This window comes from Drosophila gunungcola (assembly GCF_025200985.1).
Source record: "Drosophila gunungcola strain Sukarami chromosome 2L unlocalized genomic scaffold, Dgunungcola_SK_2 000037F, whole genome shotgun sequence".
Lineage (NCBI taxonomy): Eukaryota > Metazoa > Arthropoda > Insecta > Diptera > Drosophilidae > Drosophila > Drosophila gunungcola.
In genome coordinates this window covers 286030-313189 of record NW_026453164.1, presented here as the reverse complement: position 1 = coordinate 313189, position 27160 = coordinate 286030, and the positions used below count along the sequence as shown (strand labels likewise).

The following is a 27160-nucleotide window of genomic DNA, read 5'->3' as shown; positions in this document are numbered from 1 at the left end:
GGCTTGGCCTGCTTTGCTAATTACGGCACGGCACCACATTAAGTGTCCAGTTCCGCTGCTCTGGATATCTCGAGGATGCAGCTGCTGCCAGTGGCAATTTTCCAGCCAGTTTGAATTCGGAATCGCGCACCATCCAGTGCTGCCAGCTTTGCTGTTTTCAATCTACCCCTGTATCGTGTAATCGAACTATAGGATAGTTTAAGCACCAACCATTTTAAATAAAAATTTTTTGTTGTGTTAGATGTTTGAAGTTAATGCCATTAGATATTATAAATTATACAATTTTAATATATATATTGTTAATAGTTTAATAGGTGTGCCATTAAAGTTTTATAAACATGCAGTTCTTTTGAGTATTTCAGAAGTTTATTCCAAAGGCGGACAGCATACATAATAATAAAATATATAACTTTAATAGTTCTGTATTTGTGTAATAGACAATATAGTTTAAGCGGAAAAGCGTTTTCGGAATGGAATTTGATTGGAACTAGGTTGAAAAACATTAGTTCCCATTAAAGAATATTAGTGTAGATAGTTTTAGGTGACTTTTGAAGTCCGTAGACGACAGCTTTTGTGCAGACTCAAGGATACTTCTCGCACATATGCACATGTCACAGGGGCAGGAAAAACTGGCGGATGGAGTGGAGGAGCACAGCACGGTTATTGTTGCCTCTGGCACTCACGGTGTTTGGTTAATGCGTCGTCGCCTTCCTCGCAAACCCCACTCCGCCGGCAAACATTTTCTTTTCGCTTACTCGTTTTATTTTTATTGTATTTCGTTTGCGTTTGCCATTACCCGTAGAATGCCATCCCAAAAGCCCCCCCCCCCCCCCCTCCTCCACCGGTCCATTTTTCCATTTCCAATCACTGAGCAACAACAATCGAACGCTCCCGGCTCTTGGCAGTCGACAGTCTGGATTCTGGAGTCTGAATTCTGGAGTCTGGAGCCCGGAGTCTGGTGCCCGAAGCACCACCAAGTCGGTAGAACCTGCAGTTGGCAGTTGCCAGGCGAAATGCTTTTAACTTTTATGGCTCTAATGGAGTTTTATGCACCATCTCCTCTCGAACTCCCCACTCCACCGGATATGTGTGTGGATTCTTACGCGGTTTTCAAGTCACCGAAACTGCACTTTAACCACGCACAGACTGCTGCATTTTCCCAGCCGCCTATTTGCATGTGTTATCTGCTTAACACTGCGAGTGACCTGACATTTGACAGTGCACAGAAAAAAATTAATTTTAATGATGATCAATATTTGGTTTTAGGCTAGCTGGCAGCATATTAAAACTCAAAAACTTATTTGTTTGACAATGTAAAAAAATATTATATATATATTCTTCATGCTCCAGCCTACTGCTCGTTTCGTTAAAAGCAGAAGTCGCTTATCAATGCGTAAAAAATTTAAAAAAAGCTCATAAAATAATCACAAATTATATAACTAAAGAATTTTTTTAGCAGCATGACTTATTCTATTGCTCTATATTAAATTGATACAGGCTTTGTTTTTTCAGTGTAGAAAGCGCCACATTGGTTAGCCCGATGATCTGACCCGCTCTCTCCTACATTCCACCATTTTGTCCGGGACTTATCGACGTAGCCACGCTTCACTGCGCCCCGCCTTCATTTTTGGAAAGCGGGCCCAAAAGGGGCGTGGCCGGGGCTATGGGCGAACTGTCGAAATTTTGAATTTTGATTGGCATCAGCGTGCGGTGCAGCGTTCCGTGATTATCGCCCAGTTGAGTACAGTGTCCTCTGTCCGGACTTTTGGACTCCGTGCCGCACAATGTGTCAGTGACCGGTTTATGGCAATTTGCTCATCAAAATTGCATAGTGCTCATGATGCTAATTGCAGAGTGGCCACGTTGTGCTGACTAATTTTGTTGTTTGCTACAAACGTTCATATTCCCAAAAAGGACAACCTGGCCATTCTGTCAGATGAACCCGATTTCAATGCGGAATAACTGCCAGCCGCGGGCGTGATTAGCCGATTGATTACTCCCCTTGCGTTATCATCCTGAATAATTCCAAATCTTCTCAATTAAATTTCAATTGAACTGTTAAGATCGGTAAATAATTGAAGTTTAGTTTAAAAAAGGGCATTTCAGAGATGAAAACTTTACATAAAAATATATAAATCATCAAAATGGGATTATATCAATCAAAACTTCAATAACAATTCTTTGATTTCTAAGAATTTAAAGAAATTTCCATTTGTATTGAACTTTATTTATTTCCATACCTCATTTTTTTCTCCTTCATAAACCAACCAAGTTAAGATCCAATTATTGTGGCATCATCCGAAAGAACCCAAACGAAACTCTTTTAACAAAACGCCCAACTAAAAGGAGCACGCGAAAATCGCGAACGAATTCAAAATACCTAATTTTATTACGGGGCATCAGTGTGCTTTCAGCGAAAAATTTAATTTTCCAAATCACAAATTCTTTATTTGTTTCCCAGAGCCTGGCAAATGTTGAGCAGAAGGCAGTAAAGAAGGGTCCTGCGAAGGGGCCACTCGTGCTGTTTTTTTTTTTTGCAGGGCTGTCCTTATTGAATTGCTGCAATTGGACTCCTCAATGTGCACATCTTCTCTGGCCTGGATTCATCCGCTTTCGTCTGGTATTTTCCTCTGGTCTCGAAAAGGAAGAGCCAACGAACAGAGGAACCAAGAACCAAGAACAGAGCACCAGCGAAAAGCCATGAAAAATACAGTAAGCCCGCTTTCTTTTCACATTTTATAAATTTCTTCGTTTTTTGGTTGCTACGTATCTTTGCCTTGTTTGTGGTCTGCCGCCCAGTTTTCTGCAAGAATCCCCTTTTGGTGCATTCCTCTGTTGAAAGGTAAAAGCACCGACCGACCGCTGTGTGCAGGTGAGAGAAGGGTTTGCCTTCTTTTCGACTGACTGAAGCGAAAGGCACGCGATATAAACTCAGCAACCCAGCAGCCGACGGCCAACGAAAATAGATATATACTACTATACATTTTGGGGGGCATCCCAGAGCAGAGAAGATGGCAACATGAGGAAAATAGCACAAGCGGCAGAGCGGAAACGGAAAAGAAAAATATTGTTTCAATTCAATTGGAGCTAAAATTGCATGATTGCAACCAAACCAGGCGAAAAGAGGAACCAAACCGGATGCCAAGGAGATGGCGCAATGTGCCAGTTTCCCCTGGAAACCCCTCGTCAGCAATTTCACTCACATAAGCTACTAGAGTTTAAACAATATAAACAGCAGAAAATACTATACAAACGAAAGGACAACTGAGTAATCCTCGTTCAAGGGTTATTAGGATTTCAATCCTTATGGGAATCGGTAAAGGAGATGATAACACTGATATAAAAATGGCATAGTTTAAATAAAAATCTGCATTTTGAATCCATAATGAATAAATATCTGAATATTTAATTTAAAATGTTATATTTCATAACTAAATAAAATATAACATCATAATATAACATCATCATATGGATAATTTATATTTCAATTTAATAAAACTTCATACTATGAAATACAGTTCTTTTAAAATATGATTTAAATGTAATATGATTTAATGTAATATTTAAATATTTGAATAAATGTAAAAATTATTAGACTTAAAATGGGTGTGATTTCTTTAAATCTTATATACGTATCTTTTTAAATAGTATGATTTAATTTTAATATATTTGAATTTTTTGATTTAATACATATTTTTTCAAGTGAAGGGTTAGTGAAATTAAATCTTCCTGTTGTTGGACAAATTAATATTTCACAGTAATTAATGCAATTGATATTTGGCATTGGCGTCTTGAAAAGGGGCATTAAGTTAAATCGAGTACGAAATTTATGATGACGCCAGGTATGCTTATCAATAAATGCTTTGGCTTCTACTAAAGACTGGCTCTTAAATAATCTGCTACTTACGAGGCCGTGTATCTTGGTAAGCTGCTTAGGCCTGCGGGCAGTGGCCAAAGTCTAGAGTCCGGGAGCCTTTGGCAGAAAGCATTCCGGCTCCCTCGACGAAGTCCTGCAAGTTTCTCTCTCTGACGGCAAGGTGCTGGCCTCGACGTCATTCTACGGATCTGGTCAACTGCTGCCATCTCATAAACTCTTCATGAACATTCAGCGGGACGAAAAAGGGGGACGGCGCATAATAATGTTTGCATAGCTTTTGGGTTTTATTACTCGGCTGTGTAAATGCCAGCACAGCACCGTAGTTCTGTTGGTCCATCCTCGTCGTTACACTTAGCTGCAGTGCCCTTTTCTCTACACGGCAGATACAAATTTACAAAAATGTTATATAATTAAAAACTATGAATTTCAGCTTATCAAAATATACAAAAACTATAAACAAGTAATGAGGTCACTAAAATTGATCTATAAAAGAAAAGGTGCTAATTAAATCATAATAATAATCATAAAATATATACTATCTGTGAAGTCCGATAAATTCCAGACTATATAGATATATACAAATATATATATGTACAAATATAAATATTTATTTTCTTCTCTTTCAGCTCCTAGTTGAATAAAATGATACATTTTCTCCCAGTGCATCGCTACCTTTCTTTGTCGCCTTCTCAGTCCTCCATCATCTGGCCGCGTGACAGCGACAAGATATTCCTCTTCCGCCCTCTGAAGTCATTTACATGTTTCAGTCGGCTACCATCTTATCTGGGCGCTTGGTTTGGTTGGGACGGCTGTCTGGACGAGTTCTGGACGTCTTGGCCACTTTATGTTTTGCTTTTGTGCATTTTTGAGTTAATATGCTTAGCAGCACATTTTGTTGTCCCCGACGAAGACATCGTCTATCGTCTTCATCTGGCAAGAGAAAAGTAGAAGGGAGAAAAAGTTGAAGGGACATTTCTCTGGCAGCTTATCTGCTCGTGCTTGTCGAAATTTTTGGGGCCCCGTCGACTTTCGCTTTAAGAACTCAAACATATTACCCTTGTACTCTTCCTTGTTCCTTGTTCCCTGTTCTTTGGGCCATTTTTCTTGGCCGTCTTTTGTTTTAGTTGGCCGCTTTGTTCTGCTTTGAAGTTTGCTGACTGGTCTTTAAGGACATTGGAAATTGCGGTCAGGACAATTAATTTCCGGTTGAAGAAACTTTGCTTCAGTTTTTTGGCAGCCACTCGATCCGATCCGAACTCTTTCCACCAACACCTCCGTGGGGGCATTTTCGGTGGGCATTATTATTGAGCGTAAAGGCAAAGCAAAACTTTCATCTTGTCCCGAGTCTAATCGACCTTGTTCTAGTCGGCTTCCCCTAGCTTCTCTTTTCCTTTTCTTATTTGCAAAATAAATTTATCCTATCATGGGGGCATTGAAACTTTCGGGGCTAAGTCTGAGTTAACAGTTGGGGCGGATTGGATAACATCCACCGCTAACAACACTTATGCTTTCCACACCCACGGGCATAAGTTAAAAATCACTTACGTTCGGTGCGGCACACGTTGCGTATGCTTAACAAAGTGCCATCAGGTTTTCATACACACGTGGGCCAACCTCAATGCACTGGAAAACTGTATTTGTTAAATGTGAGGTTTATCTTTAAATAAAATTGGCAAACAAACTTAAATTTTCAGAATCTCATAAACATTCAAATATTTACTATACGGTCAGCAATTTCTATAAGTACTCTTCTTCTATTGAGTGCAAGCAAAATTTAAACGTTTGACTGTTCTTGAAATTAAATAGAGATACACATTTTAATTGCTTGCAACTTACGAGTCGTTAAGTCAGTTTCAATGCACTTAAAGTGCAAGTACTAGTTTGTCAAACAAAAGGCGAGCAAAGTAAAATCTTAAATAGCTTGAAAAATAGTATTTTAACGATTCTTTCTCTGTGTGTGCGTGTAAAATGTACCAAAAAAAAAGCGTCAACCTTCCATGTATTTAGCAGTCTAACGAACGCGCATTCACCTTCACAGCCCACAGCCCCACTATTTACCATACAATGACGGCAGGCTTGATCCTTGGGGATGGACTCGACTCGACCCCCACAAGTGCCAGTGTCCGTGTCCGAGGATATGCCTCTATCAGGACTACGGAGGCTGCTCATTAAAATTTCAGCTCACGTGCACAATCTGCACTTAGAGGACCCTTCGAGGTTTGAATTTTTCACATTTTCGCCAACTCTCGAGATGATTTTTTGTTCGTTGCCAGTGTTTCGCTTTTTTTTTTTTTTTGCTTTTGCTTTTGCCTCCTGGCCACTGTCTACTGTTGAGCATGGGAAACTAGTCGTATACGCAATACGTATACGTGTTTTTCTCCTCCTAAGTGCTATGCTCTGTTATGCACGCACTTCCGTGTTCGCATGTGTGTGCGGAGGCTCAAACAAACAAGCATTGTTAACGGTAAGGATGTTATTTGCAGTGTCCCCGACACAATACGACCGCAAATGTGCTTGGCTCCTTGATGGAGAAATGCTCCAGTAGCTTTGGAAAATCGGTTTCACCTTTTTAGAATTCCAAAAGAATTCCACAGTTTAATAACCATTGTTTAAGAATTGTCAATTTCAGAAAAATAGGTTACTGCACTACAATGCCTACTGCACTATAATGCCTATAGACTTTATTGCATTTAATAAGGCCTAATAGGCTTCAATATACTTTATTTTAATATTAAAAAACAAACAAAATACACTTAAAATTATATGGTTGATTAAATAAAAATAAATAATAATACAAATTTATGGTTGATCAGGAACATGTTAAAGTTGTTTTTGAAAATATTTAAAAAAATTGTTTGTAAGTTAAACTAGGTTGTCTGTGTTTGAATATTTCTTTATTACAATTTTTTATTTGTGTGCAGCAAATCAAATTTATGTTTAAAATTGTATTGCGCTCTTCGGTATTCTTAATTTTATGAACAATACTTTTAATATATTCCTTTTACGACGCGATTAAGACCCATTCTTTCATAAACTTTCTTTCTTTCTTTCATAAACTTATCGAAAAACCAGAACAAACCCGTTTTTAATTTTTCTAAGTGTATGGTAGCACAAGGACAAAACAAAACAAATTTGAACTGTACAAAAATGGATGTCCCTTCCCTTTTGGATGCTGCCGCAGGTGCCTCACTTAGCTGGTGGGTGGGTTCCAACTTGACATGTCATCAAAAACACATTAAATGCGTTTTTTACGAGCTCGTTTATCCAAACTGTCGTCCACCTGTTAAGTTCAGCCAGGGAAGGGGCGGGGAAAATGAGGCGGAGGCGGAGGAAACCGCCGAGAGGACTACGACCGGAAATTGCCATTGCGTGGTAATTGAAAACTTTTTTTTTTGCGGCCCCGTGAGCTTGTGCTGCTGCTGCTGCTGTTGGCAACAAAGTGGCATTTCTGTAAATTAGTTATATGTAATTTTTGTACTCGCCGCAAACAACAGCATCAGCACAAAAAGTTGCAGGAGATTTGAGAAGTTTTTACTGTTCCTCCGACGATACCGATTCGGATTGTGTATGGTGCAACCAGTAATGATTTATAATGATTACCAAACCAAGACTTGGTTAGAAATTCTAAATTATATTAAACTAGAAACTGTACAAATTAGCATTTTACTCACTGGTAAAAGAAAAATGTGGTAAATCCATGTATTACAGGAAAATATATTGGTTCATATTGCTTACCATAATAATTTAAACTTTATGTCGAGAAATCAGTTGTGTTAACCTTTTAAATAACATGTATGTTTGTGAATTGATTCTATAGAAGAAGCCCGTAATTTAAGTGAGCAGAATAATCTTGAGGGCCAGAAGTCGGCCCATTAATTCGTCCTTTCAACTTGGCTGGCTTAGTGGTAGTCGAGACCTGGTCGCTGCCATCCTGTTTTCTTGTGGCCAACTCGCTCTCATTGCCAGCCACAAACTACTGCTTAAATAGGAGCCTTGTCGCAGTCTGAGTCGACTTAATTAAGATAAATGTTCAGCAGCAATTAACGTCTCAGATTTAAATGAACTTGTCCGCCATGTGTGGAGTGGAGTGGTGTGGAGTGGCTTTTGGGTAGTGCTAGGATGCCTCGTTGACACTTGAGTCATTAAAAGTGGCAGAAACACAGGGGAAAACAAAAAAAAAAATGCTGCAAATTAACCACCTCTTTGGCTCTGCAAGTTATTGTGTAAAAATTCACGCCTAGTTCGGATCGATCCTGTCTCCAGCCGAATTCCTGCCACATTTTCCCCAAAGTTCGCGCAGTCGGAAACTTTGTCCTTTACGCTCCATATAGCCACACTCATTAACTTTCCTAATTGAAACTATTAGCGAGTTGCGGGAGTTAGGGTTCGTCTCTCTCTTTCTATTTTTATTGAAATTTTGCATAACTTTAAAGTCAAATGCGATTAAGCCCCAGTTGCAGTTTAGGATTAGGTTATCGCTCAAATGTGTGCAATGGAATTATGTGTTGCCTGACAAGCTTGCTAAGTACATGACTAAGGGATCGGAGGGTGAAGTTCATGTGGTCGTGTGCAGTGTCATTGATAACTCAATTTGCACCATTGTGCTCTCCGCAATATGCAAATTCCCTACTCTCAAAAATTAAACAAATACTATTTTCTTATTAAAGACAAAGATAAGCAAAAAGCCATGTCAACGGTATTACAATTTATGTTTTAAAAAATTTTTTTGCTACAGAAATCTTTAAAGATTTCATTTTTCTAGCAAAAGTGTGTAAAAGTATGCCACAATATTTTTGGGATGCAGTAGTTTGAAATATGAATGCTAGGAAGTACCTTTTTTATACTTCAAAAAAACAGTTTTTTAATGAATTTGAACTTCTTAAAACTTGTGTTCCTTTAAAATGTAAAAGTGATATTGAAAAATAAAAAAACAATTTGTAAGCGATGAATTTTTACTTTTTACAGCATACTTTTAAACACTTTTTTAAATGATTTTAAACCTGTTAAAATTAAATATTCCAAAATAATGTTTAAAAGTCTTCTGTTTCTAGAAAATTTTAATGATACTAATGGTTAAAGGAAATACATGTTGTGACAAAAACTTTTAAACTTATTAAATGGGTTTTATGAAAGTAAGTAATGACGATCTATTATTCATAGCATACTTTTTAATACTTTTTCATTTGATTTCAGACATCTTCAAATGTAGTACCTATATACGATTGGATGATACTGAAAATTAAAAAAAAGACAATTATGAAGCTCTATGGAATCCAGCCGGTTATTGTTCTAAAAAACACTATTGTTTCCATATGGCCACGAATGTTGGGGATATGTGTATGCACTTATTCCATCAACCTGGATGAAAGGCTGCCCACGGAGACCCAACTAATTAGTGCCACACAAAGTTGGCTCACACGAGGACGCAGCTGCTCGATGTTTAAGCCTCGAGCGTTTGCACAAAACTAAAACAATGCAGCGAGCCAAGGAGCGAAGGAGTTTGGTTTGCGGAAACTTTGGGCAAATGTTTGCCTCTGCCAACTGTGGACATTATTCAGAAATGCATGAAATTGCTAAACTTGCACCGGAACGGCACTCCTCGGGGGAGTATTGGCCACCGAAGCAGGATATGTTGGAGGCCGTCACCTCGATGAGAAAACTGGCATCTCCATCTGCCATCTCCCATCACCATCTCCCATATGGAAATCGATGGACGGCGGACAGCGCGCATAATTGCATGAATAATTCAGCGTGCATGGCCGTAAACAGCGACACGGTCGACACGTATTACCCGTTCGCTTGACCGTCAATTGCCCATCAGACTGCCCCCATTTCCCATTCCCCTTTTCAGTTTTCCCGGGATCCTGTAAGTGTCGGAGGAGCTGGGCACAAAGTGCTAAAAATCAATGAGCCACTTGTCACGGACATCGGCGAGCCAGTTGACAACGTTCTGGGACAGGGCAATGAGCACGTGCGCGACATCGATTGGAGTGCACGGAAAGAAATTAATAAGGTTATTTTTTACATTAAAACGTTGGAGCAGATACTACTATGCCAAAAAAGCATTTTAAAAATATCAAAACAATATTTATGGTAATATCTTTTTGATATTATGTCATTACAGTTTTATGTCTACAATTTTTTAACTTATAAAAAAGCAAAATATTGTTAAATTTCTTAAAGTATGGAAAGTAAAGATCATAACAATATGATACAATATAAAAAAACTTCTTCAGACTTATTATGAAATATAGCATATCAAAACAATATAGATGGTAATATATTTTTGATATTATAACATTGCAGTTTGATTTAATATACAATATATTTTGACCAATAACCAATAACCATAAGTTTATTAACAGGGATAGAAAAAACTTCTACCTAGTTATATTAAGCATAGAAAGATGCTCTATAGTCCAGCCTTTTGACACATTTTTCTTTCAAAATTATATGAATACTGTAAAAATCCATTTGTACTGTTTTTTTTTATCTGTGCGAAGGCATTTTCCACATGAAGGCGGGGGCTGCTCCCAAGTATCACGCAATTATGTCCAACAGGACATATTGCCATAAACCTACAAGACCTCGGTGCGGTTTGTATGTAGGTGTGTGTGCCGAAGAGCTGTACACAAGTAATTTGCAAATAAGTGAAGTCAACTTGTCAAAATCGAATTCCGCAAAATTTCCCCTTCGTCCACCGCCACTCGTACCCAACAATATAAACACACACAGAGCAGAAGGGTCGGGATGTGTATCACTGGTTTGTTTGTCCCCCCGTTCATTTCAATATGCAGAGCATGTTACGAGTTACGAAATGTACTGTCAAAACTGTCTCCGGCCGAACAAGCTCCTGGCTAACCCAAAACAAAGCTTCACAACTAAAAACTTTAAAGGAGGTTGGAGGTTGGGGGTTATTTTATTTCGTATTCGTACCCCGACCAAGTGGGATGTAAATTGGGAATGCGATTTAAAATGGTGAAGTTCTATAGAGCCGCAAAAGGAAGTTCCGATGTGCAATAAACCACATGAGAGATCCTTTCTCTATGTACTTTACATTCATCTACCTGCCGGTACATCTATAGCCCATCTATCTGTCTGATTTCATTTATGCAAAAGTAGCATTTTTACATCCCCTACCTATCCACTGGTCGAAAGGATGTGGACTGGTCTGGTCCAAAAGGTTGGGCCAAAAATAAGGGCACGGATAAGGCAGTTTACTGCCGGGACAGCTGGTCAAAATTAACAAGTTCCAGCGCATGTCCCTGACTTCTCCATTTCTCTGGCCCCCCCCATCCCCTGTATTTGTGTATGTTTGGGAGCATAAGCAATTTGTTGCAAACTTTTCTGTTGCAGGCTTTTGTTGGTGCCCCACTCACTGATCCTTTCCCTGGTCCTTCGGCTCGGTAAAGAGCCTCTGAGGGTAGCTACACTTTTACAAATTGCATATGTGAAACAATTTTTTTTAAATTAAAAAATATATGTAAGCTAACAAATGTTTATCTAAGGGAAATGACAACTTCTCCTTAGTCTTACTTTTATAACTCAAATGCATGTAAAAAATATTTTGTGACGCTTATCATTATACCTTTAAAAGAAGAGAAGGTAAAATATAACATTCTTGAGTTACATATGCCTGTCCTATAAATATAAAATGTGTATTAAAAAAGACTACCTAATCCTAATATTTTAATTTACATAAATTTACAAAATATACAATATGGAATTATTATCTGCATATATAAAACAAAGCTTAAATTCAATTTGATTTTAATTCGATTTATGTATAATTTGGCCTTTTCATGGCAATATAAATATAAAATCTATGTATATTACAAATACGAAGGAAATTGATAAATCATGGCGCTAATGATATATATTAAACAAAATGAAACAGTTTTACAATTTTGAATTAAAGTCTTCATAAATAAATAAAGGTTCAATAGAATTTTGGGTTGATTTCCTTATTTATTTTTGAACCCATACCCATATTTTTAAACCTGCAGACTAAGGCGCACATCCACTTCCGTGTTTTTGGGTCCGTTTGCGTTTGCTGGCTTGGCACAAAACTTTTAAAAGATCTTAAATTTCTGTTGTTTTGTAAAATTGATGAAGTAATTTGTTTGGTGATTGCACAAACTTTGCGTGTCAATATTTTTGAAAAACAGCAAAGTTGGCCCAACTTTGCGAGCACACACAAATAAACACACAGCTGGGCTCTTCTCCGGCTATTGGTCGTCCTGTGGGAGTGGACAAGGACACGCCCACTCAAAGGGCGGGGTGGCAATGGGTAGGGAACTGGAAAGATGGACTGGTCAAAGTCGAGTCTGTCTGGCCAATAAGACGTTTGCATTTTTAATGACTCGAAATTGTGCAAAGTGCCTCAGCTCGATTCGAAAGGACTGAAGTGAAAGCAGGAAGCACAATAACTAGCCATAGAGAAAATCGAGAATATTTGATTTGTGTTATGCTCTTATCGCTCTCGCACCCATGACCCCTTATTTGAGTTTCGTAGAAATGTGAGTGTCTAGTTTTGACAACTTAAACGCGTCCAATTGAGGATTGAAAGACTTAATTTGCATGCAACTGACCAGAAGAACAATTCCCAGGCGATTTGAATGTCGACCGATTGGATTCATCACTTTTACTCTCTGGAATAGACTCAGTTTATTTGAAATTTAATAGCCTCACAAACCACTTGAGGTGTTGAAGTTTTCTTATTTAGCAGATGTGTTAATACTTGGATTATAATGCTATCTTAGTTAAATGTTTAATAACCGACTATCCTATCTTATTGTTATGACACTTTTTAAAATATTTTATCAGTATTATTTAAATTATTGTTCTTAAATTTATTATATATATTTTGTCTGTATAAATTATAGAAAAGAGTAAGTCTAATTTATCAGTGTCTACTTTTTGAAATTTACTATATATATTAACAAACAATTTGAGGAATATATATATTTCAATAGAAATATTTTAATGTTTAGATTACGCAATCTAAATCTGCTAGTCTCCCTCTTCTTCTTTTTGTTAGAATTAATTAAGGAACGAACAGATTTAAGTGCTTTTCCAATTAATTTGAATTTTAATTGCATTTAAAGGTACTAAAAAATGGTCAATTAATTCTTCAAATTTTGATTTAAGATAAATAGCAAGCGAACAAATTAATTAGAAGTAGAACCTCATCCGGGCTGCGTGCTGCATCCTGTGGCCTGCTGTTTTAGTTGCCTTGCTCTGGTCTCTATTTCCATGACCACCAGGCAACGGGCGTAATGGCAATGTAAGCCAACAAAGCCAAAAATCCAAGTAGCTCCGCCGCCACCTTGACAGAAAAACAAACTAATTTCCAACTTTGTGGTACGCCGAGCTGCTCCAGGGAAATGGAGATGGAGGTCGGTGGAGAAGGAGGTGAGGATGGGACGGCCACAGCTACCAGTTGAGCTACACGGAGAAAAAAACTTACCTCAAAATCGTCTAAAACATGGCATAAAAAATATAGCCTACCAAACTGAATTTGTTCTACATATTACCTATGCTTAAAAGTCCGTAATTTTATGTTTCGCAGAAAGACTTAATTTAGAGTATGAATGTCCAAAAATTTGTCCTAACAATTATTTTAATATATATTTAATTATTTCCCTAAATGACTAAATTTTGGGAATGAATATTTAAAGTTTAGTGTACAAATTTTCTGAAATATATATTTTTACGTCTACGCATTTTTTAAAAATATGGAAAATAGTCCATATTTTATATTTTAAGGTAACGAGTAAACCAATATTGTAACTGTAGTTTATTTTCGATTTCTTAGGTGATTTATAACCTAGGGTTTACTAAACTATTTTTCTGTGTATTTGATTATCCATATAAAAAATGGAACAAATACCAGAATATCAAAAGGCGTTTAAAGAAAGATTATTATGATTTAAGAGATTGAGGCTAAAGGTTATAATTTAACGAGCGTTTTTGAGCAAAGAAACAATATAATATGCACCTGACAACTGATTTTGTTTATGTCACATGGGATATGCTGTTGGCAAGCTTCCAAATTCATTTGCATATCTGCATAAAGTTTCTATATGACGCACTCATCAAAAAGTTATGAAACAGATAAAATTGATTTAAACATTTTTTTTTTTAGTGTAGCTACAGTTTTGGCCGTGGCCATTGATGTCTGGTTAATCGCACAGCACACTGCATGTCACGGAACGAGGACGAAAGGGGAGGGGTTTCAGGGGATTTAGGATGCAGAATGCAGGATGCAGGATGCAACTGGGGAATGGCGAGCAGAAGAAGGGAAAAGTTCAGCTGAAAGAAAAATAGTTGTGGCTGTCGATAATGCGGGCAAAGGGCAGAGGCGGAGGCGACTTGTGCTGGATTTTATGTAGTTTGGTTGGGGCTCTGTTTACTCTCGAATAGTTATAGAAATGTTATTGTGCGCAATGCAAATAGACTTGAGCTCAGGGGGCCGAAGAGTTCAACTCCCCGAAGATGTCGCCTTTAAAAAGCGCCAATACAACTTTATGCGCAAAAGTCAGATCTTTATATAGAACGTCTCTGCATTGCGATTAGATTCATTCCATTCCATTCACTTGGAGCTATCGTTTCCGGTTGGGATGAGACAAGTGCCCCGGCACATGAGTGTATTTTTATTAAGTATTTATCAAGGAAATCAATATGTCGCCTAACCGATTGCCCATCCCGTCCATCCATCCGTCCAACCATCCATGTGTGTATATATATATATCTGTATATCTGCCTACTTCTCGGAGCTTCCGCTCATATCGGGCATATGAAATCGAGAGCATTCACTTCCGCCCATTTAAACGCCCCTCCCCCACACCACCACCCATTTATATGTTACTCCCCCCACATGGACACAATTGAAATTGAATAAAATGAGTTTTCAAATTATTTGCGATATACAGAAACGGCAGGCAGGCAGGGAGGCAGGGAGGCAGGCACATGGTGGTGCCAGAAGTGCTTATCTATGGGAAAATGTTAACTGTAGGAAGGCCATAAACTGTAGATATGCAAAGCTGCCGCCATTCCATCGGAAGAAGGCTGAGAATACGTAAAAACAAATAACAATTTTGCGCTCAAAATAGAACACAAACAACACACACACACACACAAACACAAAAGGCTAAAGGGATGGCATTTTTCCGGAGGTGGGTTCTCGGAGGAGCCTCCATAGCCAATTCTATTCACATATAGTATTTTGGAGCAGGTTTTTGTCCAAACGGGGTAGTGAGTAAAAGAAGGCTGCCGTCAAGTATCGATTTATGCATATTAAATTACACGCACTGCCTTTACAATTCTCGCTGGAGTTCGTATACTTACACTGAAAGCAAATGTTGGTTAAGTTGTGTCACTACAGGAAATATATGAACTCATCACCAAGTTTATTTGAATTAGTATAACTTCATATTTAACTTCATATTTTAGTTAACATTAATGAATTATTACAAGAGTAAAATGATTTTTTTTTTCATCGGTAAAGCAAAAGAAATTTTTTTTACTCTACACCGAAAACTGTTACAAGTGTGCGTAACTTTTTTAATTGTGTTGGTAATTTATACCGAAACGAGTATTTATACCGATTGCAATCGGATCTGTAAATTTCTTTATTTATTGCTCATTTGAATTATCATATGTCCGTCTTGCTTTGTAGTCTGAGAAAAAATAGTTGTTACGTTAACAAATGTTAAGACACAATCGTCATAAAATACAACTAGTCAAATTTTTACATTTTCTGTTTGGTTTTTTAAGTGAGCTATATTAAATGGATATTTCTTCTTAATAGTTTTCCGTGTATTACGTAGCCGCCCGGTGCTCCGGCGGAGCAATTTCTATTTCCTTATTGGCCTGTGCGTGTGTATTTCTGACATCTCAGTTGAATCGCCTTGGCCTCGTCCCCCCTTTTTTTTTTTTGCGCCATCATTACCATTGGGATTCCACACTAGCGCCCAATTTATAAACGTTTGGCTGTTTGCCTTATCTCGAGCTTGTCCTTCTTCGTTTCCACTGGCAGGACACTTGGAGAAAAAACGCAGGGCTGGAGGTGCGACGGCGAGGATAAGGACAAGGATTGCCCCGGCCCAGCTAGAAATTTATTTCAAATTGAAAATTCTTCTTCTCGACTCGGAAAAATCCATTTATGCGCTTTGCCCACCGTCCCATCTTAAGCCAAATTCTACACTCAAAAAAAAAAATACTTAAAAATCAACATTGAAACATATTTACATTTACTGTTTACAAAATGTCATTTAACAAGAAATTGTCTAATTTGTTGGGCCATTGAATAGTGTTGTATCCATTAAAAAAGTATCAAAACTATTTATATTATGGTTTTCTTTGATGCGCCTTTGAATAGTATTTTAGCAATTAAAATAGTAGAAAAACTATATTTTTTTCAGTTATTTTTGGGATTACAATATCTACATTATTTAATTTATTTTTCTGTAAAAAAAAAATAATATTCCAAGTTGTGGATTAACTATTTTAAAAGACATTTCTCAAATTTGTATCTCTTTGGCTAGTAATCTTTTTTAACATTCAGTAAATGTTGACTTTTAGTCCAAAAATGTTCTTCTTATAAATCCTTTCTTAGAGTTTTAATGATTAGACATCTATTTTCATGGCAGTTACCTATTTCTGGACCAGTTTTAAATATTTATGTGTTTATATAACCTATATTTTTTCTGTGTATACCCCTTTCGTCCCGATCTCAATGCGAATTTCATGCCGCGAAGTGCATATTTTAGTGGAACTTACAGGCGGACTTACTTTCCTCCACGGAGCGAGGGATACGGGAAGGGAAACTATCCAGGCAATCAGAAGTTGACTTTGTAGCATAAGCGGCGGTCATAACTCACGCAATCCCCGCCAGCATATGGAAAAACGAGGAAGCCGCAGAGGGAGACTCGGAAAACGTTCAATTTTCAATGAGCACTTTTCGCTGCAAAGTGGTTAGGGATGGAGAAAGATGGGTGAGAGATGGGTGCTGGGTGATGGGTGGCGACAAGGCTTTTCGAAGGGGGAGTTACTGTACTGCCCTGCAATATTAATGCTCGCCAGGAGCAACGCCCAGAACGTTAAGAGTGTCAAACCAGCGACTGACCAGAGGAGACATCACGGATGGGAATGGGAGTGACTTGGGGGTCACTCTCGAATCGCACTCTTAATTATTCTGGTCACATCTGTTATGTAAACTGCGACCGGGCCATAAAAGTCGCCTTTCGAAGAATGGCGAAGGCGGCGCCCCAAAAGACAAAGCCCGAAACTTGGAAACCCTCGTGCCTTGCGAAAAATTAAAAACAAAAGCCACGCACTTGTACACTGGTAAAAGAAAATAACGCTGTAAGCTTAAGTATTAAGTATCAAAATAACTTTAATAAAACCTGATTTTCTTTAGGTCTTGTTAAACATCTATTAAAATAAAAATTAATAATGACTATTTATTAATTTGATTTTATTAAACTTGATTTTTATTTTGATATAACATATAAAACCTAAATAAAGTTTCCAAATTAATTAAACAATTTAATAGGCTTATATTTAGCAATATGATTTTATGTATAATTTCAAGATGAAATATATATTTTTGTTTGGATTTTGTAGTTAGATACTTATTTACTCAATTTCATTTTTTATCAGTGTTTTGGGCAGTAGAAATGGAAACGGAGGGCGGAGCCGGAACCTGTTTGGGTTTTTCCAAGTCCGAGGCCTAAAGGCAGAGGACTCGGGACCCATAAATAAGCAGGCGCTTGTCCTGGAGCTGCAAAAGGCAGAGCCTTAATTTTTAAACTTTTAAAACACTTCGCCCTCAGTTGCCCGAAATAACACCTTTTTATAGTGTACGAGTAGATGGCCACAGTGGATACATTTTCGGCAGAATGAAATGCCTTTGTAATAATAAACTACAATTTTTTTAAAGATATATAAAAAACATTATTTCGTAATTAAATACTTTTCAGACGTTATTAACTAATGCATATGTCAAACGTCATAATACAAATAAATAAAATCATTCTTCGTTTAAAAAAAGTAAACATTTTATTTTTGTTTCGTTTTAGGGCTTCAGAAATTGGGAAACATTAAAAATAACTAATAATGTTACAAATCACTACCTTATCTCAACAAATACAGGTAAGTATTCCAAACCCAAAGCAAGATTGCCCTTACTAGATATCAAGAACCTTATGCAATTTCGTATTATTTTTTTATTTTTTTAACTGAAGATTTAAATTTATTGTTTTATTAATATTGCGATGGATAATACTATTAAATTGAATGAGACATACGACCCTTAGCCAAACTTCACAAAATGTTGAGTTAAGTTATTGGCATAAAATAAAATATTTCCTTGGCTTAGCCTCATAAATAGCACTTTTATATTTACTCAAACATAGTTTTGTATTATATTATATTATATAAATATATATTATAATATTATATTTTATTTCCATGGTAATACCGTAGCCAAATCACTATTTAATTTAGTGGTTTTTCTAGCATAAAATAAATTGATTTCATATCAGAGCTTAAAATACTTACAAAAACTTTTATGTTACTTACGTTTTCGAGGGTAATACCGTACTAATCAGCTTTTTGGCTATCATTGTGAAGTTTTAGAGCCACTGCATTCCGCTCCTCTGGGCAGCTCAGTAGCCACCTTTGCTGTCGTCTTTTAAGTTGACTTTGCTTGGGGCCAGCCATCAACTTTTTTTTCGCATTGTACTCTATCCGCTGTCTCATCATTTGCTGTCTCTTCCAAAAAAAAAAAACCCATCCACCACCCACTTGCCTTGGGTCATTCCAAACCGTATTTTTAATTAATGTTGACCGCAATTTGTGGGCCTTGTCCTCCGGCAGCTGCTCTTCTCCGATTTCCCACTTGCTATCAGGTTTTGTCTATCAGGAGGAACCCTTTGGGTCGTCGTCACCTGGTAGCCCTGGCCCTTTGGTTATTAAGAGATTCATAAAAACAGAGCTGCAAAGGGGCCAACGACCAAGTGCCAGAAGAACAACAACCTGTTTTTTGCAAATGGCAAATGCCAACGGAAGCCGTTTCACTGGAAAAGTGCGCGCCTTTCGAGGCGGTCAATGAAACCAATTAACTGTACTCGAAGTGGACTTGGCCAAGTAGGTCTGCTCCACGCATCCATCCGTGGCACATCGAATGTACTCCAGTTCCATCTGGAGCGTTGCCCTGGGAAAGACCAAAACCGCAAGGGTCTACTTTATATATCGTCGCTGGCAGATGGAATATCAATTACCTGCGGTGGCCGACCCGCTTCCTGGTAGCAAAACAGAACCAGAAATAGAGCTGGAATCTTGAAGAGAAACCAACTAATTGCAGAGTATAAGAGCTGCAGAAACTCGTTCTGACCACAACAAAAACCGATATTCATTAGGGGGAAACAGAAAACATACACGGTATAAATAAGCTGTTTGAAGCCTTGGTGTAGCAAATGCAATATACATTTTAAAGGAGATAATGTGTGTGGTTGGTTTCACAAAATGTACATATATTTACTTAGATGGTTAACCATGGATTTCTTGTCGATAGATAGACCAGCTTGGATAGATGAGTAGATTGATCATCTACTTCAACTTCTTCTTGGGGCGCAGGTTGTTGGTGTGTCCGCACTTCTTCTTGCGGCAATTGGTGGCACGAGGATGCAGACGAGCGTAGCACTTGCGGCAGATCATCTTGTCGCAGTTGTACTTCTGGGCCAGAATCCTCAGTGAGGGCTCGATGATGCCACCACGCAGGCGGAGCACCAGATGGAGGGTCGACTCCTTCTGGATGTTGTAGTCCGACAGGGTGCGGCCATCCTCCAGCTGCTTGCCGGCGAAGATCAGACGCTGCTGATCTGGGGGAATGCCCTCCTTGTCCTGGATCTTAGCCTTCACATTCTCGATGGTGTCGGAAGGCTCCACCTCCAAGGTGATGGTCTTGCCGGTGAGGGTTTTCACAAAGATTTGCATGGTGGCGGCTTCACTGTAAAGGTATAAGATCAAAATTAATCCTAAATCAAGTGGGTTTTACCAAGAAAACTTGGTGCTTCCAAAAAGCGGGCGGAACTTGGAGGTTAGGTCCGACCTGTTGGCCAGCTTCTCCTAAAAGAAACTGCTCCACAAGTGATTTAACCATATATTTCACATTTCCCATTGCACAAACATTTCACTGAACGTAAAACACTTGACTTTCTGCCACGCTTTTGGGTTTTTTCGCTTATTTTTGCAATATTTTTAACAACTCACCAGAAGAAACGTGCAACCAAATGCTATTCACAAGAGAAAAGAAAGTGTGACCGCCGCTTGGCACTGTGAATATACCGAACTGCTATTAAAATAAATACCAACTTTTATTTTTGTATTATTTTTAAGTATTTTCTTAGAAATATATATAAAAAACAAAAAAAAAAAAGAAGTACATTTACATTACTAGACAATGTGTGGTTTTTAAAATGTAAATCATATTAATTTTATATATATAATTGTAGTAGTTTAAACCTAAATATTTTAAAAAGGCCCTGCATATAAAAAATCAAAATTAGTTTAATCACAATATTTAATAACGAGTAAATTTCTAAAAAATATTTGATTGTTCAACCTGTCAAATAGCCCTATTGGTAAAACAAAAAGTCAAATCCCTCAAATAATTTTAAATTGACATGATTATACAAAAAGTGAATTAAATTACGTCCTTTAGTTTGGGCAACAATTTTAACAAGAATTATATAATTTATATTCCTTCAGATATAGAAATCCTTTTAAATAAGTTGTAAGTCTTGTTTTAATTTTTTTTATATAGTTTGAAAAGACTTTAAGCTACTTAATTGATTTATACGGCTTTTTATATTGGATTATTGTAAAAATAACAATTCCTTAATAAATTATTTGGAATACTTAATATAAACTAAAAACAAGTATTAGTTCTAATCGAGGTCTTAATACTTTTAGTGGAAAACATGTGTAAGCATGGCCAAGTGTAAAAAGTGCATTTCAATTAGCCGGATGGTAAATCCATTCTACCGCCGCGTGGTCACACTGTTTTCAACATTTGGGCAAACTGGAGCACAAGTTGTGCGGAAAACGGGATAAAAAAGGGAAAAACGTGGATTGCCAATAAAAGCAGAGCATGTCGAAAGCAGGCGAGGATCAGCCCGCGGCTGAGGGAGCGGTAAGCAATTGGGGACATTGACCTTTGCCCCAAAACCAAATAAATGCTCGGTTTTTTTTTTCTGCTAGGTAATCGCTGGCAACGGGAACGCTGAGCTGGCCCAAAATGAAGGTCAAAATCAGGAACAGCAGCAGCAGCCACCCCAAAATCAACCCACCCGCATGGAATCCTTCTTTGCGATGACCAAATCCCTAATCCTGCGCGCCCTAATTATCTACTTTGTGAGCTCCTTTTTCCGGCGGCCAGCTCCCGATGCCGCCACTCAAGATTCCAAAAGTGTGGCAAATGCCGGTCCCAAAATCACCGCCTGGAATTACTTTGAAAACGGCACGGACTTTGACCTCCACGTTTGGCTATCGGAGCATCCCGATGTGGTCAACTTCCAGCAGAAGGCGAATCTCCTTTGGCTGCAGGAGGATCTCACCTATGGCGATTGGACATCGGGTCTCAATGGCGATGGCATCTTTACCCACAGTTTGAAACTTAAAACCAGCCAGCATTTGATGAACAATGGCAGTGTGTACCTTCATGCGTTCGTCACCCGCACGGGAATGAGTCCTGATCCTCAGTCACCCAATTATGCGACCAATGGACACATGGGCCATCAGCAGCATCAGTTGAACAAGTTCAAGAAACTGCGGGTCAATCGCAACTACAATCTGCTGGCCAGCGAAAAGGAAAAGCTGGAGCATGAGCTGAAACATGCGAATCTCAAAGACACCATTGTCTCCCACTGGCATCCCAATCTCACTGTCAATCTGGTTGTAGACCAAACCAACTGGGCACAGGGTTCAGTGCCGCCTCCACTCGATGAGTACGTCAAGTTTGTGGACGGTGGCAAGACTTATCTGCCCATTGTCTTTGTCAACGACTATTGGAACTTGCAAAGGGAATATCAGCCCATTAATGAAACCACTCCCGAACTGGAGCTGCATTTGACTTTCCAACCACTGGGCATGTTCAAGTGGCAGCTGTATGCCGCCAAGCAGATGAAGAACAAGTGGGCTGGCAATATGCTGGGTGAACTGATGGCCGCCAGTCAACCGGAGGAGAGTGACGAGGATCAGGATTCGCTTAAGGAAACTCTGCTGGATACCAATATCTATTTGCTGGGCATTACAGTGGCTGTTTCCATACTCCATTCGGTCTTCGAGCTGCTGGCTTTCAAGAATGACATTCAGTTCTGGAACAATCGCAAATCCCTGGAGGGATTGTCAGTTAGATCCGTCTTCTTTGGCGTCTTCCAATCGCTGATTATTCTGCTTTACGTGCTGGACAACGAGACCAACTTTATGATACGCATTTCCTGCGTTGTGGGCCTTGGCATTGAAGTGTGGAAGATACACAAAGTGGTGGACATTAACTATGACCACGATCAGAAGATCCTGGGCGTGCTGCCGCGCATCAGTTTCCAGGATAAGGGCTCCTATTCGGAGAGCTCCACCAAAGACTATGACAAGCTGGCCTTCAAGTACCTGGGCTGGGCCTGCTTCCCGCTGCTGGTGGCCTACTTTGTCTACTCCCTGATCTACAACGAGCACAAGGGCTGGTACTCGTTTGTGCTCAACATGCTCTACGGCTACCTGCTCACCTTCGGCTTCATCCTGATGACGCCGCAGCTGTTTATCAACTACAAGCTGAAGTCGGTGGCCCACATGCCGTGGCGTATGATGACCTACAAGTTCCTCAACACCTTCATCGATGACATCTTTGCGTTTGTCATCAAGATGCCTACAATGTATCGGCTGGGATGCTTCCGCGACGACATCATCTTCTTTGTGTTCCTCTACCAGCGTTGGCAATATCGCGTTGATCTCAAGCGTGTCAACGAGTTTGGCTTCTCCGGCGAGATGGAGCAGCAAAGTGCGACCAAGAAATTGGAGGGACAGACTCCAAATGGCGCCATCGAAGCTCCTAAATCTGCAACAGCAACAGCGCCAGCGACCAAAAAGACAGCTGCACAAAAGAAACAGGACTAAAAGAAATGAGGAGCAGCAGCATATAGGTCTAGTAGCCACATTTTTAGGCATTAGCGTTAGAAGACAATGCTATGTACCCATATACTCCACTCCCCAATATGTATGTAATCACTATCCAGTATACATAGTCAAGTAACCCAAATAGCATCATTTTTAGGGCTAATTGTATGTACGTATGTTTGTGTTTTGTTTTTCGTGCCCTCCGCGCTTCTCTCCGCAGCGTTGGAAGATCAAATAAATTAAGTGTGAGATGAGCCATGTGCGTGGTATTATCTAATCTTCGAAACAACTTGAAAATGGGGTGATCATGATGGGCTGACAAAATTAGTGATAAGCTTGCTTATCTGAGAGGTTTAAGGGACGTGGACATACGCCAGATAAAAATGGCATCGTTTTTGAGAATTGTAGAACGTATTATGATTAAAATGAGAAATAATTTTAAGACCATCAGGCTTTCAGCAGACATTTTGAGTGAGGAAAAATATTTTAATTAAATAAATTTGATTTGATATTGATATTTCCATTTGAGCAAAATGTCCAAATGACTGAGATAAAAATCACATCATTTCTGATAGTTAAACAGACATTTTGATTAAGCGGCAGTAAATTAATTGAATACATTTCAATTTAGGGCCCAATTGTTTTTCAATTACTTTTTGAGAGGGGAAAAACTCGCAATTTAAGCAAATTTGGATTCTCCCTTCATCAAAACTTCTGTTTCCAATTTGAGTCGTTTGAATTGGTTCTTCCTGCCAATTAAAAGTGTCTCCCATCATGTTGTAATTTCAAAAGACAAATTGAATATAGGTACAGGTACGAAATAAGGGGTACCATAAATAAAATATTTAGACATTTTACAGCACTACGATTGGTTCATTTTGCAACATTGTAAATAAAACGCGCCAAATCATGAAATTAAAAAAATATAAAACGAAATGATGTTTTTACCAAAAATTATTGTTTCTGTGACATTAATTTCACATAAGGGAAAAATGATTTTTTAAATTATGTATAATTTTGCCATGTATTGTCAAGTTTATTTGTTTTAAACTTGAACAGAAGAAATATTTTGGTTGAAAATGATAACAGAAATAGGTGTGCATATAAGTATTATTTAGAAATTTTACAGCACTACTTTTGGACAGTTTTACAGCACTGAAAATAAACCGCGCCCAAAATTTGAATTTAAAAATCATTCATTAAAAATTTTTGACAAAAGAAGTTATTCATTGTAAATGTTAAAACAAAGTGGTGTTTATTGCAATATTACTGAGGCAAAAAATGCACAAAAAGGAAACAATTTTTTTTTTAATTATGTACCATTTTATCAAATACTGTCATGCTTATGTTTTTGTTAATTAGAACAGTTATGACTCATTTAGTGAATTCCCAGGGGTAACATACACAATCCATATACATTTTTCGGAAGTGTAATTTGGAACAGAATTTTTCGGAAGTGAAAATGGGATGGAGTCACACCTAAGACTAGCCACTGGACTTGAAAGCGATTTGGGCATCGTAAGGGGTCGGATCCCAGGCATCGCCCACAAAAAGTCGGAAATGGAACGATGCCGACTGGATTGGATGGGGGGCAGGAGTGGTGATGTGGTGCAGAGCTTGAGTGCTAGAGTGCTGGTGCTGGTGCTGGAATCGAAAGAGCCACAATAACTGCAATAACACAACAGCATGTTGCGTCGTCGTAGGCTCAGCTATTTTTATTGGTTTGCCTTTGTGGCTTTCGGTCTTCTTGGACTTTTGCTCCAATCGCAGCCGCAGAACGTTAAAGCCAAAGCCAGGACGACTTGAAGCTCGCAACTCTGGGCTTTGCGTGTTTTTGTAATATTTCTCAAAAGATAAGAATGCGACCGGACCGGGCTGCTGCTGCTGTTGCCGCTGTTGCCGCTGCTGCTGCTGCTGTTACTGTTGCCGAGGCACTTGGCCTGGCATTTAGGCAGCGACCACGACCAAGTCGACGACTGCGACGACGACGACGACGACGACATTCATAAAGAAATAAAATCGGACAAAACTCTTGTTATGCTCTTTTTACTGCACTAAGTGACAGTTTTACGAGGCAGCCAGCGAGTCGCGAAACTCTGTTGAGGTTGCCTTGCCAATTCCCCCTCGATTCCATGCCCCGCTGGCTGTTTGTTTTCCCAACTCCCATGCCATTCCATGTGGTCTAGAGCATTGGAGAGCACATTACCCGACCCTATTTCTATTTCTATTCCCTGGGCTCTGTACAGAAACCCCTGAATATTCACACAGATTACGATCGATAGATTGTTTTATTTTTTTTTTTATTTTTTTTGTAGAGTGCCGTCAGGAATTCGTGGAATTCCTTCAGTCCCAGATTCGAATTTCCAGCCTAATAAGAATAAAGATGGCCAGCCAGCTAGCGACGTCCGACAGGCAGCATCCAACAATCGTCTGCAGGCCAAAATTGAGCGCCCAGACACAAAACTCATTCCCTGTTCTTACTGCAGTGAGAAAAGTGGGCGAAAACCAACAATATTGCTAAAGGACCACTAATGTTTAACTAACGCTTACGGTATGAGTAATAAAATAGTGCTTAACACCAAAAAATGAACAATACAGAAATTGTGGGGCTTAAAATACTAAGTTTAATTATTTTCTTAATTACAAAATATTTGGTAATTACAAGTCACACTAAAAAGCATACTTTTCTTTTTAATTTAAATTTTTAAGTGTCATGTTTGATTTTTCGTTTGAAAATTGTATAGGCAAAAAAAACATCAATGACTTTTATAATTTCACAAACATTTTTAGTTGTGTGACCCTTTATAGGTATTTTACTTTTAAATGTTATTTCAATGTTAAAATTAATTTATAAGGTAATTCTGTAGGTTTGACTCCATTAGGAGTTTCATATTTTTTTTTGTAAAATTTATAGATATGAAAACATCAATTACTAAAATAATTATAAAAATGTTTTAAATTGTGTGCTATAAAAATCTATACTTTCTAATAAACATGGTTCCACATAAAACTATAGAGGTTTAAAATCCCTGAAAAAGGTATGCTACAAAACATCTTGATTAACATTGCTATGATTGATACTCCCGTTTCCCCCAGTGTACACGTTTAGGGCACGCATTGGAGGAGTGAGATTGAAGCCGAGATGGAGACCGAGAGCTAGGTTCACATTCACACCAGCAACATCACCATCACCATCGGCCAGGAACAACAAAAATCAGAGGCAACGAAGGGAAGTAAAACGCAGGTCCCAAACACAAAACACCAAACACCGAAATTCCAGAAAGCCAAAAAAAAATAAAAAAACCAAAAAAATGAGGCACCACCAGCAGCAGCAGCAGCAATAACAACAACAACAACAACAAGAACAACAACAACAACAACGGCAAAGTAAACGACAACTAACCATAAGAAAAATGACCAGCGATAATTTTAATTTGAAACCAGTTTCTATGCTAAACAAAATTCTACGGCGCTGGCCAAGAAAAAAAACGGTCTTGATCGGGGAGCAATCCAGGGAAGAAAACCAAATAAAAGAGTCCCCAGAGAGCGGGATACTCAAATTCTCGGATTCTCGGCGATTGTAGAGAGCGAATCGAAGAGAGCCACTAAAGAATTTCTTTTTATTTCGAACCTGTGTCACGGCAGTGAGGAGTACTACTCGTACTCGTATTCGAACTCAACCCCAACCTCCTTCAGAGATCCCTGGATTCTAGATTCTAGTAGTAGTAGAACCGAGTGAGCACGGCTGAGCACAACCAACGAATGAAAACAACTACTCCACGGAGAACAATGGGTATATTGACTTAGGATCGGATTTATGAGTGTGGAAAATGGTAAGTACTCGTTAAAATTTTAGTACAAATCACATATAAAACTTTATTAATAAAACTGTGTCTGCATGGGATGGTTTTGCACTTGCAATTAAATTCTATTAACGAAATATAAAATCAATAAGTCGGTTTGTGATTTAATTGCTTAATTTGGATAATGTTTATTAAAAAAATAAAATGGGGCTAATTTAAAACTTGCAATTAAATTCTAATAAAAGATTATATCATCAATATAAATTTATAAGTCGGGACTGATGAGCGAGGACAAAGTGAT

At 38.4% G+C, this 27160-nt stretch overlaps 2 protein-coding genes and 1 long non-coding RNA gene across 3 annotated transcripts in view; 2 read left to right on the top strand and 1 right to left on the bottom strand.

Annotated features, from left to right (window-relative positions):
• The window catches only part of LOC128253519 (uncharacterized), a 146266-nt gene extending 136417 nt beyond the window's left edge, over positions 1-9849 (top strand). The window contains exons 2-3 of the long non-coding RNA XR_008267465.1: positions 8929-9009; positions 9071-9849. This is a non-coding gene — a long non-coding RNA (uncharacterized LOC128253519). The remainder of the gene's footprint in view (positions 1-8928; positions 9010-9070) is intronic.
• A 9482-nt stretch (positions 9850-19331) lies between these two features.
• On the bottom strand, positions 19332-20228 carry LOC128253506 (ubiquitin-60S ribosomal protein L40). The gene is made up of 2 exons (XM_052981943.1): positions 20156-20228; positions 19332-19892 (listed from the first exon to the last, which is right to left on the bottom strand). The coding sequence occupies exon 2, from the start codon at positions 19877-19879 to the stop codon at positions 19493-19495; it is 387 nt and encodes a 128-aa protein (XP_052837903.1). The 5' UTR covers positions 19880-19892; positions 20156-20228; the 3' UTR covers positions 19332-19492.
• A 697-nt stretch (positions 20229-20925) lies between these two features.
• Positions 20926-23310, top strand: LOC128253504 (putative lipid scramblase CLPTM1). Its single transcript, XM_052981938.1, has 2 exons — positions 20926-21077; positions 21146-23310. The coding sequence occupies exons 1-2, from the start codon at positions 21036-21038 to the stop codon at positions 23054-23056; spliced, it is 1953 nt and encodes a 650-aa protein (XP_052837898.1). The 5' UTR covers positions 20926-21035; the 3' UTR covers positions 23057-23310.
• Positions 23311-27160: the final 3850 nt, after the last annotated feature.